Source organism: Kogia breviceps, chromosome 8 (genome assembly GCF_026419965.1).
Source record: "Kogia breviceps isolate mKogBre1 chromosome 8, mKogBre1 haplotype 1, whole genome shotgun sequence".
Taxonomy (NCBI): domain Eukaryota; kingdom Metazoa; phylum Chordata; class Mammalia; order Artiodactyla; family Physeteridae; genus Kogia; species Kogia breviceps.
This window is the reverse complement of record NC_081317.1, coordinates 1,858,975-1,874,207: the sequence shown is the minus strand read 5'-3', so window position 1 is coordinate 1,874,207 and position 15,233 is coordinate 1,858,975. Positions and strand designations below refer to the sequence as shown.

The following is a 15,233-nucleotide window of genomic DNA, read 5'->3' as shown; positions in this document are numbered from 1 at the left end:
CGCCAGCCTGCCTGGGCCCCTGGACCCTTCTCAACACCAGCTCCGAGCACCCCCCCCTTCACAAGCTGGAAGCAGCACAAGTGAGCCCTCCTGCCACCCGGGGTGGGGTCCTTCCTGCCCTTCGCCTTCTAAAGGTCTAAGTGGGGAGTTTAAGGGTCAGGGTGGGTCTATCCACCCGCCGGGGGTCTCGGTCAGGCTTCTGAACAAGTTGAGTCCCAGCTCCCGGGCCTCCCTCCCAGGGGGCTGGGGTGAAGCTGCCCAGGGCTCCCGAAAGGGACAAGCAGGGATCAGGGTGGGGGCTGAGCCCCTGACCAGCTTGGGTCAGAGACTGGCACCAGCTTCGCTGGGACCGAAAGGTGACGGGATTCAGGCAGGGTCAGTCCTCACAGGAAGCCAACGCCTCCCGCATCCCTGGGGACGGGAGCAGCCGAGGGTCCAGACGCGAAAGCCAAGCGACCTCTGCCCCACGCCCCCCAACGGACCCTGCACGGGGAACACGAAGGCCTCCACCTCGAAGGCAGAGGTGGTTCCTCTCCCAGGCACCCCCCACCCGGTCCGGAAAGAGGCCTCCCCGATGGACCTGTGTGGGGCCCCTGAGACCAGCCTCACAGGCATGGAGAGTTGGGTCCCACGCCTGCCTCTTGGGGAGCAGACCAAGGACACAAGTCCCCATCTGTGGACCCCTCCCCTCGCTAGCCCCAGGGCGGGGTTATTCAGGGATCCCACAGGCCAAGAACATCATAAGAACAACTCCCCAGGCAGGGGTGCCTGCACCGCGAACAGAAGTGGTGCCATCTGCCCAGTGAATTGCGTTAATTGCACAAAAGCTACACAAGTTTTGCTTCCCCCAGAAAAACTGCTTTTCCTCTTTAATATTCAGCCTCTGCTCCGCACAGCCCCGCCAGCCTCGCTGGAATTAGAGCACAGCTGCAGCCCAAACCCAAAATACAATGCCCAAGTGTGCGGCGCGAGCTGCTGCAAAGGCCCCGTGCCCCGCGGCCTGGCACGACCCGGCCCTCAGGAAGCAAAAAAGTCGGGGAAGATGCTGTCTACGTCGTCCCGCAGGGCCGAGCTGGGGCAGCTCACGTCTGAGCTCCAGGACTCCAGGGGCCCGTCTGGGGGATCCTGGGAGCCGGGCTCATGGTCGCCCAGGAAGCTGGGCTCTGCCCTGTCCAGCGGGCTGCTCCTGGTGGGGACCCGAGAACGGGCACTGCTGCCTCTGCCCTCCAGGGACCCTGGAAGCAGACGGGACACGTCAGCAGAGCAGGCAGGCACCCCAGGGCACGCAGAGGGGACTCAGTGTGCAGAAGCCCCCCCACCCCCACCCGCCCGCCCATCTGTCCCACCCAACCAGGAAGCTCTCTGCTCATCCTTGAGGTGGGAACAGAGGACCCCTGACCAGGTGGGTGGGCCCACTCCTGCCGGCCCTGCTCGAGACCCAGGAGTGCCAGGACCGGGCCGGGGCTCCCCCACCCCGTGATGCCAAAGCCTGCAGAGACGGGACTCGTCACACATCCAGAAGCCTCTGTGGGGACAAGGTGTCCGGAGAGGGCTCTGAAAGCGCCTCGCAGCCGTGCACGAGCAGCCCCGTGTCGCTGCGCACTCATGCTCCCAGGTAACTCCCCCCACACCAATCGTCATCCCCACCGGTGGTCCCCCAAACCACCAGCAGAGAAGGAAACGGGAGCTCAGAGACAGATGCTGGGACCTCAGTGTCACACAGCAAGCGGAACCCCGTCCCATCTCCCCAACAGTCCCAGCTGCCCGCCCAGCCCGCAACAGCACCGACCCAGACGGCAAAGCCTGTCCCGGGTTAGGGGAGAAGGTGGCCCAGGCCGAGCGTGTCCCACTCACCAAGCCACCAGTCAGGACTGGCAGTCAGCAGAAAGGACGACCCGTCTTCGACGTCACACCCCGACACAGCCCTGGGTGCAACAAGGACGCCCTCACCCTGAGTCACCCCAGGTGGACCCCAGGCCTTGCACCTCGAGAGAAGAGCATGGGCCCTGGAAGGCAGCTTTGGGTTCAGGGACAGACGGGGTGCTCCCTCCCGGGCGGACCCCGAGCCCAGCCTCCTGCCTGCCCGGAGCCAGCCCGGCCCGTTGCTGCTTCCCCTCCGGCCGCAGCAGCTCCCGGCCCTCGCCCCGGCTGGCAGAGCTCGCAAGATACAAACTCACTTGCTGTCAACCCAGACAGACGACCAGCAAGGAGACAACAACGTTTCCAGAAACACGTTAGAAAGCCACACGGCAGGGTCTGGCTACTCCAGGACTGGGCCAGCGGCCTGGGCCATCCAGGCAGGACACCAAGGATGCGAGGGGCAGACACGTCCCGGGCGGTGGGTCCAGGCACAGCTCGGGCAGGGCTGGGAGGAGGCATGTAGCGGGTCATGCACACACCACTGGGACACCCACCTGGCATCCAGCATTACGGCCTTGTCAGTCCCTCGACCTGGGGACCCAGCCTGGCCCAAGCAGCTCTGAGACTCTTCGCTCACCAGCGGGGAGGGTGGCTGCCGCGAGCGGGGAGACCACAGCAGGGGCGGCCTCAGGGCCCTGGAGGGACTCAGGCCTGGAGACCGGGGCACCAGGCTGGGCGGCTCTATGAGGGAAGCGGGGCGTGTGTCAGCCCTCCCCACCTGAAGAGCAGCCCTCCCCTGAAGACCTGAGTCCCTACCCACTGTGTCCTGCATAGGGAACACGTGAATTTCAGGAGCAAAAAGCCAACAAGTAACCCGGAGAAGAAAAATGCCCAGAGATGAGGCACGTGACACCTGGGGCCAGGGAGGCTTCCTGGTGGAGATGCCGACTCGGCCTCAGGTCGACCGTGGGGGACTCAGACCCGGGGACCCTCACGCTACCACCTCTCCCTCCATCCCTGTGATTCCTGACCAAGGACTCCACCCTCAGACCACCCTGCTGTGTGATCCCCGACCTCCTCTGGGGGGCCCAGCTCTGCTGCCGGCCCTGGCGACAGCAAGACCCCCTCCCCGCCTCGACAGGCACGCCAGGGGCGGGGGAAGGCACAGGCTCGCCTCCCGTGGCCCCCGGGGGCTGGCAGCCGTGGTCCAAGCAGTGACCAACAGCCGCCGCAGGCATCCAGCACGAGGGGAGCGCGGTCGTCACGCCGCCTCGGGGGCCTCGTCGGGGGCGGCACGGTGGGAGGACAAGGACCCGCTCTTGCTCACCAGGCAGGGCCGGCAGCCCACCCAGCACCGCGGCCACCCCCACCGGGGCCTTACCGTCGTCCACACCCGCAGCCGCGCAGCTCGGGGAGGCCTGCTGCCTGAACCAGGCAAAGACAGAAGGAGACACCTCTGAACGGCCTGCACACACCGTGCCCGGGACTCCCCCGGCCCCACCGGGACACTAACGTGGCCACGCTGTACGTTCCCGCGCCGGGGTCCAGGGCACCTGCTGGGGTCTGCCTCGCCAGGGCCAGCTGCAAAACGTCCTTCCGCCACGCGTGCCACGTCTCCTTTGAAGAAGCAAGAAGCAAAAAGGGAAATCAACACAAGAAACGCAACAGACACCATCAACGGGCAAACCCACAGAAAAGCAGGTTGTGGTCCATCACTGGCCACCCTGCCTGCCTAGGGTCCCAGAGGTCCTCCCTGCGCGCAGACCGTGTCCTCAAGACTGGGGGGTGGGGGAGGGAGGGAGGCTGAAGGCCACGCCCGCCCGGGGACCTCACAGCAATGGGCCTTTTACCCCTACCGGCCTTGGCACCACGGGCAAGAGTACAAGAAACATAAATGGAGGCCGCAGCTTGTCCCCGGGGCTCCCGGAGGAGGCGCGGTGCACAAATGGAGGCGTGCCTGCCAGAAATGCGTCAGCCCTGGCAGTGCAAGGAGGAGGGGAGCCAGGCAGCCGGGTGGCCAGAGCTGCCCAGGGGGTGTGTGGGGGGGTGCCCATGGCTCCTCCCCAGAGGGCTGAGCGGGCTGCCGCAGGACAACTCACAGCTTGCTTCTCCCAGCCAGGCACCAGCGTGCTAGCGAGCCGCAGGAACTGCACCGACATCTCCAGGACCGAGGCCATGTCCTCCCGCCGGCCGTCGAAGTGGGGCAGCAGGGCCCGCAGGCGCTCACAGCTCAAGGAGATCCGCTTCCTGCCTCCAGGGAAGTGACCGCCAACCATGGGGCAGTGTGGCCTTGACCAGGGAAAAGCACTGCGGCCACCAGAGCCCCCTGAGCCCTTCAGGGGTCATGTCAGCACACACACCGGCCCAGGGCCCCGGACCCCAAGCTGCAGGCTATCCAGGCGTTTGCCGCAGGCTACAGCCCAGCCTGCACCGTCACTGCCTGGGGGTGTCGGCTGCACATGCACAACCTCGAGATGCCCAAGACTTCAGGTCAAAGAAAGGGCTGCAACGGAGGCCCCTGGGACCCCCACCCCCCAACAGCATGTGTTATATTCACCTCGGGGATGTGTTAAGCGTTCCCTTACCAGACAGATGGCACGAGCCTGTCCCAGCCACCTGAAACCAGCTCGCTGGCACAAACCTGACCTCCTCTGACCCCCGCCCCCACTGCGCGGCCCCCACCTGCGCTCCCTCTCGCTGAGCACGTTCCGCGGGAGGCTGGAGACGGGGCCCTTCGCCACCGCAGGGGCCCCGGCACGGCCTGAGCCCTGGCCGAGATCCAAGCAGCATAACTGGGTACCAAACAGGAAAGGGCCGCTGCCGAGAAAAAACAAGAGCGCCGGGCTCTGTGATCCCAGAAAACGTCCCCGGAGCCCCGAGGCGGTGATGGACATCTTGGGAGGCGGGCGCAGGACAAGGCCTGAGTCGCCCAGAAACACGGCCCTGGGCCCTACCTCTTGGCACCCCTCCCTCTTTCCCCGCAAGGGCCGGGGGTTGGGGTTCTGCCCCAGGGGGGCCATGCTGGGTGGGGACGGGGGCTCGGTGCATTTGAATTGGATAGAAGCGCCAGGTCTGGACACCCCGAGCACCCCCGGCCAGAGGCGTTCCAGCTGACCCCCTCCGGCACCCCCCCCATTCTCACCTGCACCCCTCGGAGCTGGGGACTCCGGGAAGCCCAGCGTCTGACGCACGACCCCTGAACGCCATTGGCACGCCGCTCGAGCTAGTGGAGAGAGCAAGAACGCGCTCGGGCCCTCGGGCCCGCACGTGCGCCCCGCCCTGCGCATGCCGTCCTGCGGCCCCTCCCCCTCACGTGCACGCGGCCCACCCCCACGTGCTTCCCTCCCAGGCAGCACCTGGCCCGCCCCGCGCGCGCCCCGCCCCCACGCTCCCTTCCTCCCTCACGTGCGCTCTGCCCCGCCCCACGCCCGCGTGCAGTGAAGCTACTCTCGCCGCCGCCGCCGCCGCCGAGAAGTTGCCAGAAAGCAGCCGCGCCTGTAGGGTAGGTTGTCAAAGTAGGTGGTCCTCTTCCACTCCTTCCGGGTGGTCGGCCCAGCTCCCGCTCAGTGGGGTCTCCCCTCACCTACCCACCGCGGGCGCCCCCGGGTGCCAGCCCCGAGCTGGGCACTACCCTCAAAGGTCTCACGACTGGAGGGCCAAGTAGACGACGAATCTGTGGAGGGAGGGGCAGGAGGGTGTCCTCAGGACCGAGCTGGGCAGCGTCCCAAGCAGGAAACAACACGAGCCCAGGCGGTTCCCTGGGCTGGCACATGGGTGACATGGGCAGGTAGGATCCCCTCTGTGGCAGGAGGAGTTGGTCTTACCTGAGGGCAGAGGGGCCGGCGAGCTACAGGTGTGGGAGGAGGTTTCAGGATCAGTGTGGCCCGCGGGGGACGCTGAGGCCCAGGTAGGGGAGCTGAGATGGGAGCGGGGAGGCTGGTCAGCCAAGATCTGTGGGACTCCGGCTGGTTAAGGATGACCAGAGGGGCCCCACCTGCCTCTGAGGGCCTGCAGGTCCGAGGTTCACTTGTGCCCGTCCCCCAGATGGCATCCTCTTCCAGGGGATGCTCTGCCTAAGCCAGTGCCACCGCCCACTCAGGAGCCAGGAGGCGTGCCGATGCCTCCCAGCCCTGCCTCCCACCCCACGCACTCTCGGTGCCTTCCCTAGCACCCGGGCTTGCCTGAAGGCTGGCTGGCCTTCCTGCCTCTCCCAGCCCTGCCCTCTGCCTGCCCCAGGCCCGGACCTTCGTTCTCGGCGCTGAGCCCTGGCTCTGCCCTCACAGAGGCCTTCGCTCCTGCTCTTCCTCCCCGCCCCGCCCCCAGCTGCAGACTCACTCCACGAAGCCCCCGTCTCCAGCAGGGTCTGGGCAGGGGGCTCCCAAAAAACCTCACTGCCCGCTTTTAGTGCTCAGTGTGAGTGGTTGCAGGTCTGTGCTCACCTCGTCGGGTCTGCAGGGGCCGTCCCAGTGCTGGACGTGAAGCCCACGCACCAGGGCTTTGTTGGAGGAGTGATGGAGGGAGGGAGGGAGGAAGGGGAAAGTGGAGACTGGTCCTTTTTCAGGGAGGTGCACCTTTAAGGGGAGGGCAGAGTACTAAAGCTGTGTTTCAGTCAGGAGGACGCAGAGCGGTGCTGTGGGCTGCTGTGGGCATGGGGGCCAGTTGCTGGGGGAGTTCACGGGGAGGCGAGGCAAGAGCGAGCTGGGGCAGGTGTCACTGCGGTGGGCGAAGTGCGCCCCGGGAGCTGGGCCTGGGACCGAGCCAGGTGACAGAGCAGAGCCCCTGCCCCCGGGGAGGCAGGACACCTGTCTCCAACCGAGAAGGGGCTCAGGGCTGCGGGTGGGAGCCGTGGGAGGTGCTGCCATTTGAGGGCTTGGGCCCACGTCTCCACTCTGCTCAGCTCCGAGTCCTGAAGGCGGCGTGGGGGAGGGGCCGGCCAGCCCAGGCTGGGGCCGCATGTCGGATGCTGGGGGACTGGCGGGGGCAGTAACGTGGGGCACATGGGGTCAGGCCACGCAGGAGAGGCGGCAGAACCCCAGGAGGCCGGGCCTGGGATAAAGGGAGGGCTGGGCAGGGGACAGAAGTCGCATTGTGCTCGAGGGTGATGCTGTGAGGATGGGTGGTGGGCCTGAGGTCAGGTCGGGGAGCAAGGATGCCAGGGCCCCTGTGCTGGGCCAGCACTCCCGACAGAAGGGGGCGCTCCGGGGCCCCTGCTGCCCGGTCCTGCTCACCCCACAGCCTGGCTTCTGTGTTGAGTCCAAGAAAGGCTGAGGTTGGCCGGTTCTGCCAGCACGTACGGCCCGGCATTTACGGGAGGTATGAGAAGCCCGGCTCCTTGCCCTGGGAGGGTCCCCAGTGCCCAAGAGAGGGCAGTGCCAGAGCAGACCCCCCAGAGCACGTTGGCCCGGGTGTCCAGGGGCACAGTGGGGAGCTTTGGAGGAGAGATCCCGTCTGCCGGGCTGCCTTGCTGGAGCAGGTAGGCTGGATGCCAGGGCCTGGGGCTCTCTCCCCTTCCTGCTCCTGGTTGGGGAAGGATGGACACGCCATTGTTCTGGGGCTTGGCTCCTACGTGGTAGAGAGGGGCCAAGTTTTGGTTTCTCTGAAGCTCTCAGGGATGTTACCAGGCTTGCCAGAGTTTCCCGTCACTGACAGCATGCCAGTCATCTCGTTGACCAGCCAGAGGGCACCTCCAAGGGGCCCGCAAGATGGACACACCCTGGCAGGAGCCCTGGGGGAGGGCAGAGACCTGCTGGGGGCCAGAGGTGGGCGGCACTCTTGCAGCAAAACATCCTCCTCGCAGGAGGAAGTAGGGAAAGCCCCCAAGACGTAAGACTGCTGATGAGTCTGGGGACAAGCTGCACTCCTTCTGGGGACTTGGGGGCAAGCCATGCTTTTGCCAGGTTCCCCCCCAACACACACACACACACAAAGTATCTGTGTTCAGCTTGCTGTTTTCTGGAAGTAAACAGGGATGGGACTTGAGACTTGCTGCAGATGTCAAGACCACGAAGTACATGCCATGCACCTTCCAAATCAGCTGGCCCAGCTCCTCCCTGACAGCCCCTGCACTGACCACCCCGCGGTGGCTGGCTGGGTTGGTGCCCCAGGCCGTGAGATGAGCTGTGCGCGGCTGATGCTGGCTCAGCACCCCCACCCCCGCCTGACACGGTCCCTCGCCCTGCTTTGGGAGACGCCTACCTTCCCTCTCTGTCTATTCCTCTGTGTTTCCGCCACGCTTATGGTTCACTGGGGGTCAGGCCAGCACTGGGGACAGAACAGAGGCTTCTACCTGCGGGGGCGGGGGGCCCTACCAGCGGATCCCCCTTCTTCCTGGATGCCTTCCTTTGGGTCGTGGGGTTGCAGCAGTCTGCGGGCTCTCCCCTGCCTGTTTGCCAGGTGCTCCGTGTGGGGCTGGGGCGAGAGCAGAGCAGGGCGGCCGCGCGCGCGCGCGCGGCAGAGTTGCCGGTGGCAGCAGGTGGCAGCGTGCAGTCACTCACGCCTCCAGGGGTCCGACCGCCCTTCCCTCTCCGGGCCCAGCGGCTTCCCAGGTGTGCCGCGAGGACGGACAGACGGGGTCTGGGTGCAGGTCTCTGCAGGAGTGACAGGTGCCGTGGGGGGGTGGGGGCGGGGCAGGTGCTGATCGGCCGCCCCTCCTAGCGGCTCAGAGCGAGGGCAGGATCGAGCAGCGCAGGCGCCATCGCCGGTGCTCGCGCGCTTTAAACAGGAAGCGCCCAGAGGCCCCCCAGCCCTCTGGGAGCCCCTCCCACCATGCACCCCTGCCCCCGGGGGCGCTCTTAGGGTTTCCTAGCTTTTAAAGAGCCTCTGTCCTGTCTCCCGGGGTTACGGGGGCGCCGAGCGTCGCGATGCAGGCGGGTCCCTGGGGTGGGATGCGGGCGGACCCCCAGCCCGTCCCCAGCCTGGTTCCCGACGCGGCCGGCAGGGGGCGCGCCCGCACAGGCGCCGGAACCGACCCTGGAGCAGGCTCCTTTTTCCCCACCCCCACCGTAATCAGAGAAAAGTGATTTCAGGGCAAAGCGGGGGAAGAAGTCGCCAACCGCTCCCGACTCGTTTGTTCCTCGGCTCCGAGTCGCAGCCGCCGCCAGCCCAATGCCGCTCCCGGACGGGGCGCGCAGCCCTGGGGGTGTTTACAGGGGGGCGCGCGGCGGGGGCCACACCAACCGGACCTTCGTGTTCGACGACGGCCGATGCGCCGCCAGGTACGGTCTGCAGTGCCCTCCCCCACGTGGAGGGACCCCGGACGGGGCTCGTGCCACCCCAGGGCCCCTCATCCTCAAATCCCCACTTCCCAGGACTGCCTGCCCCCCAGGAGCCCGGAGCGTGGGGAGCGTGGGGAACAGGGGTGCCCTTCAGGACCCGGTCGCAGTGAGGGGAGCATTTACTCAGATGACCAGCAGGTGGCCAGAGTGTGGCCATTCTTACATGCGGGGCTGTGAGCATCTCCCAGGCACCAGGAGGCGCAGACCCTGCGGGCAGGAAGCTGGAGTGCCCTGCATGCCAGAGGGGCCAGATGCTGTGCTGGCCTCCCAGCCCCCTCTCTGATCAAGCCTGGGGGAGGAGCCCGTGGGGGTGGCAGCGCTGTACCCAGCGAGGCACAGGGGCCAGGGTTCCCCAGGTAGAAGTGGGTTTTCAAGGGCAGCTCCTCCTAAGAAGAGCCTTGTTTGGGGTGTGGAGTGCAGGTGGGCTGTCAGATGAAGGGCAGGAGTCCTGGGTTCTAGTCGCTTGGTGATTTTCGGCTGGTCACTTGTCTTTCAGGGTCCCTGTGTATTCATCTGTGTGAGGAGAGAATGAACTGACAGGGGCTTTCAGGTGGCCTGGGAGCCGACCTTCCCCGTGCCGTGTCCCACGATGCCACGAAGCTCCTGCCTGTCCAGGCGACTGGCACAGAGGGCACCGTGCCGGTGGACGTCCCAGGAAGGGCCTAGCGGTGACAGTCCCGATGGGGGTTTGCCCCAGGGCCCTGTCCTCGGGACTCTCTCCGCACCCCACCAGAGGACAGGCACACACGTCTGCCCCTCACCTTGTGCCAGGAGCCAGACTCCAGGTCACCCACAGCCGCTGCCCTGTGTGACCCTCCCTGGCTGGGCAGAACCTTGGACTCTGGGTCCCGCTCAGTCAGCTGTTCTAAGGCCAGAGAAGGGGTGGAGGCCGGGGTTCAAGGCCAGCTGCTCTGGCTGTTTCCTTGTGGGACTTGGCTTCCCAGCTTGTCAAGTGAGTGGTAGAGCGAATGGTCTTTAAGGGCCATTCCTGGTGAGGGACCCGGCTGAGGAGGGGAAGCTTCCAGCCACACGTCAAGGGTCAGGGTGGCACGGCCAGCCCTCCTGGCCCATGTCAGGGAGCGGTGCCTGCGGGGCAGCAGGAAGTGGCCCAGGCTCCGTGGGAAAAGCTTCACAAGGCCCGAGGTACAAGCCAGTCCTGTCTGGCAGGAGGGACAGCTTCCTGGTCTGGGGGCTGCAGGGAACTTGGGGGTCTGCCCTCGGCCCGGGGTGGCTACGGCCACAGCTTGGGAGGATAGAGGTGAGTGCGCAGAGGATGGGATGGGGTACCCGCTCGGAGCTCGGCTTGCGTCCAGCGCGGGTCTGTGGGTGTCATCTGTGCGCTCGTGCGGGCTCCGTCCACAGTTCACGCGGGTGTCCCAGCCTGTCCATGTGTCTGACCAATCCCGAGTTACCTGGCACGACCGTGCTTCAGCAGGGGTCGTGCTTTGTTAGAGGGTTTCGTGACTGAACCATGAACTCTCCCCTGAGGCTTCTCCTTCGGTCCCCGAGGATGTGGGGATTTGCAAGCCGTGCCCGGGTGTGTGGAGCCTCTGGGTGGAGCCCCGAGACAGGTGCTGGCCCAGGAGCAGCTCCTGATGACACAGGCGATTTTAAAGAAGTCGTGGGAACTCTGTGGGCTGTGTGTGCGGATGGGCCACCCACGTTCACCAAAACCTCTTCCTCCTACCGTGCTTGAGGATGGGGAGGCCTGGCCCCTACCCGAGGCCCGTACTAGATGCTGGCAAGTTTAAACCATTTGCAGAGGACAAGGCAGGGTCAGTAAGCCAGCTCCGGGCTGGGGTTCCTGGAAGGGCCTTTCCGAAGGGGTCTGCTCTGCGGTTTAGACTTCCCACAGGGGGTGTGTTCAGGGGTCCCTTGTGCAGTCTCTCTTGCTGTAGCCAGCTTGTCCCGCATGGGGCAGTGAGCCCTGGAGGCCACCCTGCAGTGCCAGCCTTGGGGGCCTGGGGTGCTGCCCTGCACGTTGACGATGACGTGACCAGAAACCCCCCTCCTGCCCGCAGGACAGCCTCCTGCCCCTGGGGTAGGCCCCACGCGAGCCTTCAGCGATCTCCAGAGACCCTGGATGTTGGGCCAGAGGCCACTGCTGGACGCCTCTTAGCAGGCGTCTGGCCTTGGGAAGGGCTCAGAGTCTTAAGCCAGGGACAGAGGCCCCAGGTGCCAGGCGAGTGCGGAATTTCACCCCACCTGGCAGACGTGGGGCCCCTCGGTTGTTGGGAGAGGTGAGCCTGGAGCTATTGGCAGATGTTACAGGACAAAGGGCCAGGAAGCCAGCCAGGGAGTTGGATTCTCCGGGACATGAGGCTCTAAGGAGAGGGATCTGCCGGCTGTGAGGTGTGGGCAGGCTGTCCCCACCTGGGCCTCAGCTTCCAGACAAGGCCCAGAGTGCCCCTGCAGGCCGTGCCAGCCCTTGGAGCCTGGCGGCTGAGCAGGGACACGGCGGTATCCCAGTCCCACGGCCGTGGGAGTGGGGCACACAGGGCAGCCTTCTGCCTCAGCCCCCCGCAGCTCGGCCCAGGCCTCCCCCGGCACCTCCCAGTGGTCACCACGCACCCAGCCAGGGGACGGGCTCCCAGGGGGTGAGTGCTGGGTCTGCGATCTGGACGTGGGCTCGCTGCCCGGCACTGAGGGACCCGGGCCCGCTGCGTCCCCCGCGGGGGCGTACAGCAGGGCACTCCGCAGAGGTAGATCCAAGCCCAGGTGGGTGGCCGGGTAGGGTGGGAACTGCAATCCCCGTGGCTTCTGCCTCCCCTGTGTCCGGGGGGCGGGCCCACGGCTTGGGAAAGGCCAGGGGTGGTGATGGCGCCCCCGTGGCCACGCCCAAGGCCCCGTGCCCACATGGCTACCAGGCCCCTCCTCCCTGTCGTCTGGGCTGGCTTTGTGCCGGGAGGGTGGGGGGGTGTGGAGCTGCTATGAAGTGTCTGTTTCGATAGCTCCTCCAGCTTGAATTTGGCTCAACGACGTGTTCTGAGCTTTCCCTTTGGGATTTGGTGCAGCTTGGAGACGGCGGTGAGCAGCCGTCCACGGCGCTGACTCAGGCTCCTCCCCTAGGGAGAGGGTGGTCCTTCCCCAGGGATGCGCACCCACCAGCTCTAGGCAGGTTGAGCAGCTCTGGCTTTTTTATTACGGTGGGAAGGGAACACTTAGCTTTCCTGTCGGCGGTCAGCAGGGAGACCCAGCGGCTTTCTGCTTTGCCCAGGCAGCCAGCCCAGCGCTCGGCTGACTGCTCCCCGACCCTGCTGGTGCTGTGACGTCTGCAGGACGCTCCTGCGGGGCGCTGGGCAGGGATGTGCGTGCGTGTGCATTGTGCATACATACATACACGCCTGTGTGCACGCAGGCACGCACAGGTCCGTGCGTACCCTCACGTGTGCACACACGTGCACACGTTCCCCCGTTCCTCTGTCAGTCATAGGTCTTCAGTTTCCTTGGAAATTTTGAACCGAGTGTGAGCTATTGAAGAATGCACCTTGGGAGAGGGAGCATGTCTTTGAGGCAAAGGGGGTGTCCCTGAGTCCTACTCCGGGTTGGCTTGAGCATTGCAAGCAATCTGGACTCCTTTACGAAGGAGCCTTGGGGGGAGAAGGGACGTTTTCCCAGGATGTCATAGGCCCTTGCTCCCCAGAGACCTGCCCACGGCTGGGCCCAGGACGAGGGCTGCGGCTGCGGCTCCGGCCCGGTGATGCGTGGGGATAGGCAAGTCGTCCCTGGCGCTTCTCATGTCCAGTAACTCAAGTCTTGCCCAGTATGTCTCCTGGTGTAGCACCAAGGATGAGGCACAGCCCTTAGCCCACCATTCACACACACACACACCCCTCCGCCGAACTGTCACCGTGAGGTGGGGACATCCTGCACACCTGGTATGAGCCAGGCAGCCGGAGAAAGCCCCGTCTCACTGGGGTCCTCTCGAGCAGATTGTGTTTAGTTTTTAACCTAAGTGGGATCCTTTGAAAGGGCTGTTCTTTTGTAGAGACGTGTCCACTCGGGTCACTGGGATCTGCGTGTTCACAGCGCAGCATGTCCCGTGTAGCGGACGTCCGAGCTGTCTGCAGGGTCATCGTGAGGCTAGGGTCTGTGCCCAGCATCCTAGGCACAGATGAGGGTGTCCCAGCTGGAGGCTCGGGGTCAGAGAGCCCCCCTCACATCATGGTACTTGCTGGGCTGTCTCCCTAATGGCCAGGGAGGCAGGAGGTCCTTCACATGTGTGTCGATTGAATTTTTTGTTTTGTTTTCTCTTCGAGCTGCTGTTCGTTCATCTTTTGCCATCTTCTGCCCGTCTGTTTGTCTTTCCTGCGTGACTTGAGGCATCCTTGCACTGACCTGATTTCTTTCAGTGTGCTTCCCTTTCTTCAGCGTGTCTTTAAACAAAAGTGTCTTGTTCCCACGTGGAAGCATTTATATGTCTGTCCTGCTAAACGAGAAGCCTTCTCGACCCCAAGCATCTTTGCCCTGCGTTCTCTTCCAGGCTCCTCCTCATTTGGGGGCTGTGAGCCGGGGTCTTTCTTTAGCTGACGGAAGGCCCGCGGCAGGACGGCGTAGCCACTGAGAGAGTACCTGAGCTCCGGCCCCGGCCCTGCCCAGGTAGCTGAGTTACTTCAGTTCTGTGGCGTCCGTTTCCCCATCAGCACATTGGAGGGATGCCATTCCCACCACACAGGATGTCGAGAGCATCCCGTGAGAGGCCCTGAGGATGGGTTGGGCTGCTCTCATTCCAACGCCAACACTGAATTACTGATGTCCCTCCCGAGGCCTCCTTTCTCTCCTGAATTCCCCTGCTCTGTGTTCTCTCTCATACCACGCCCTAGAGATCCCCTTGCTGGAGCTATAAATTAGCCCTGACAGCTGGCAAGGCCCGTCCCTTCTCTGTTTTTCTCTCACACCCGTCCTGGCAGGTCTTGCGTATTTATCCTTCAGCGTGAATCTTGGAAACGGGTTCTGAGAAGGTGAGCGTGTGCGTTGACGGGAGCTGATCAGCTTTGCCCCTTCCTCTGGAGGAGAGTTGTTGAGCCCTGGGACCACGACCCCGTCCTGCCGTCAGTGAGAGCGCCGGAGAGCGGCGGGCCGTCGCTCCGAGGGGTCCTGGAGGCCGGTGGCAAGTGGGGCCCTGGTTCCTGAGTTTGCACGGCTGCCGTGAGCAGGCCCTCCGTCCCGTGACGATGCCACCGCCTTGGCACGCCTGCCTTCGGTTAGTGCGACCCCGTTAGATGCTCTCATTTGTTCTAGTAGGTTTCACCTGATTCTCTTGGGTTTTCTTGGCAAACGGCGATGCCTGCTGCGGACAACGACAGCCGCATCTCTTCCTCCTCTTACTCTTTGCTTTGTCTCAGTGGGAGCCGAGGACGCCCATCACGGTGGGCAGACCTGTGTTCCCAGCTGGAGCGGGAGGGCCTCCAGGATTCCACCATTGCCTGGATTTTTTTGGTTGTTTTTAATCAAATTAGGGACGTCTCCCCCTATATCTAATGTATTAGTGGATTTTGGGGGTCTTAACAAATCTTTTATCTGTATCTACTCATGAGATCATATGGATTTTCTCCTTTAATTTCTTTCTTTTTTCTAGAAATTTATTTGTTTATTTATTTTTGGCTGCATTGGGTCTTCGTTGCTACGTGTGGGCTTTCTCTAGTTGCGGCGAGCAGGGGCTACTCTTCGTTGCTGTGCGCGGGCCTCTCATTGCGGTGGCTTCTTGTTGCGGAACACGGGCTCTAGGCGCACGGGCTTCAGTAGTCGTGGCCCTTGGGCTTGGTTGCTCCACGGCACGTGGGATCTTCCTGGACCAGGGCTCGAACCCGTGTCCCCTGCATTGGCAGGCGGATTCTTAACCACTGCGCCACCAGGGAAGCCCTCCTTTACTTTCTTTGCGTAGCGAAGTATATCGCACTCTTCTTTAGATGAATCCTGTGTGGTGTTGCTGGCGCGGTGTCGTAACGCACTGCCGCGTTCCGTTTACTAACAGTTTACTTAGGATTTTTGTGCTTAGAATGTTAAGGGAGATCTCCTCATATATACATCGGTGTTGTCTGCACTTGATTTGGGTGATGGGATTAGGTCATCTTAGGAAAATCAGCAAAGTCGCTTCTG

General features: G+C 64.1%; 3 protein-coding genes across 4 annotated transcripts in view; 1 reads left to right on the top strand and 2 right to left on the bottom strand.

Moving 5' to 3' along the window:
* RPL7A (ribosomal protein L7a) overlaps nt 1–15,233 on the bottom strand; it is a 187,105-nt gene that overhangs the window by 49,853 nt on the left and 122,019 nt on the right. The gene's annotated exons all lie outside the window — the stretch shown is intronic.
* On the bottom strand, nt 81–5,067 carry SOHLH1 (spermatogenesis and oogenesis specific basic helix-loop-helix 1). 2 transcript variants are annotated; one of them, XM_059072341.2, is made up of 8 exons: nt 5,003–5,067; nt 4,543–4,677; nt 3,960–4,107; nt 3,374–3,477; nt 3,242–3,285; nt 2,415–2,601; nt 1,855–1,925; nt 81–1,235 (listed from the first exon to the last, which is right to left on the bottom strand). In XM_059072341.2, the coding sequence occupies exons 1-8, from the start codon at nt 5,065–5,067 to the stop codon at nt 1,018–1,020; spliced, it is 972 nt and encodes a 323-aa protein (XP_058928324.1). In that variant the 3' UTR covers nt 81–1,017. The 2 variants fall into 2 exon arrangements, with proteins under 2 accessions (XP_058928324.1, XP_066896431.1); XM_067040330.1 differs by lacking the exon at nt 5,003–5,067 and having other exon boundaries at nt 4,543–4,754.
* KCNT1 (potassium sodium-activated channel subfamily T member 1) overlaps nt 8,911–15,233 on the top strand; it is a 67,956-nt gene continuing 61,633 nt past the window's right edge. Inside the window, exon 1 of the mRNA XM_067040286.1 lies at nt 8,911–9,074. Coding sequence (XP_066896387.1) covers nt 8,965–9,074 — 110 coding nt within the window. The 5' untranslated portion in view covers nt 8,911–8,964. The remainder of the gene's footprint in view (nt 9,075–15,233) is intronic.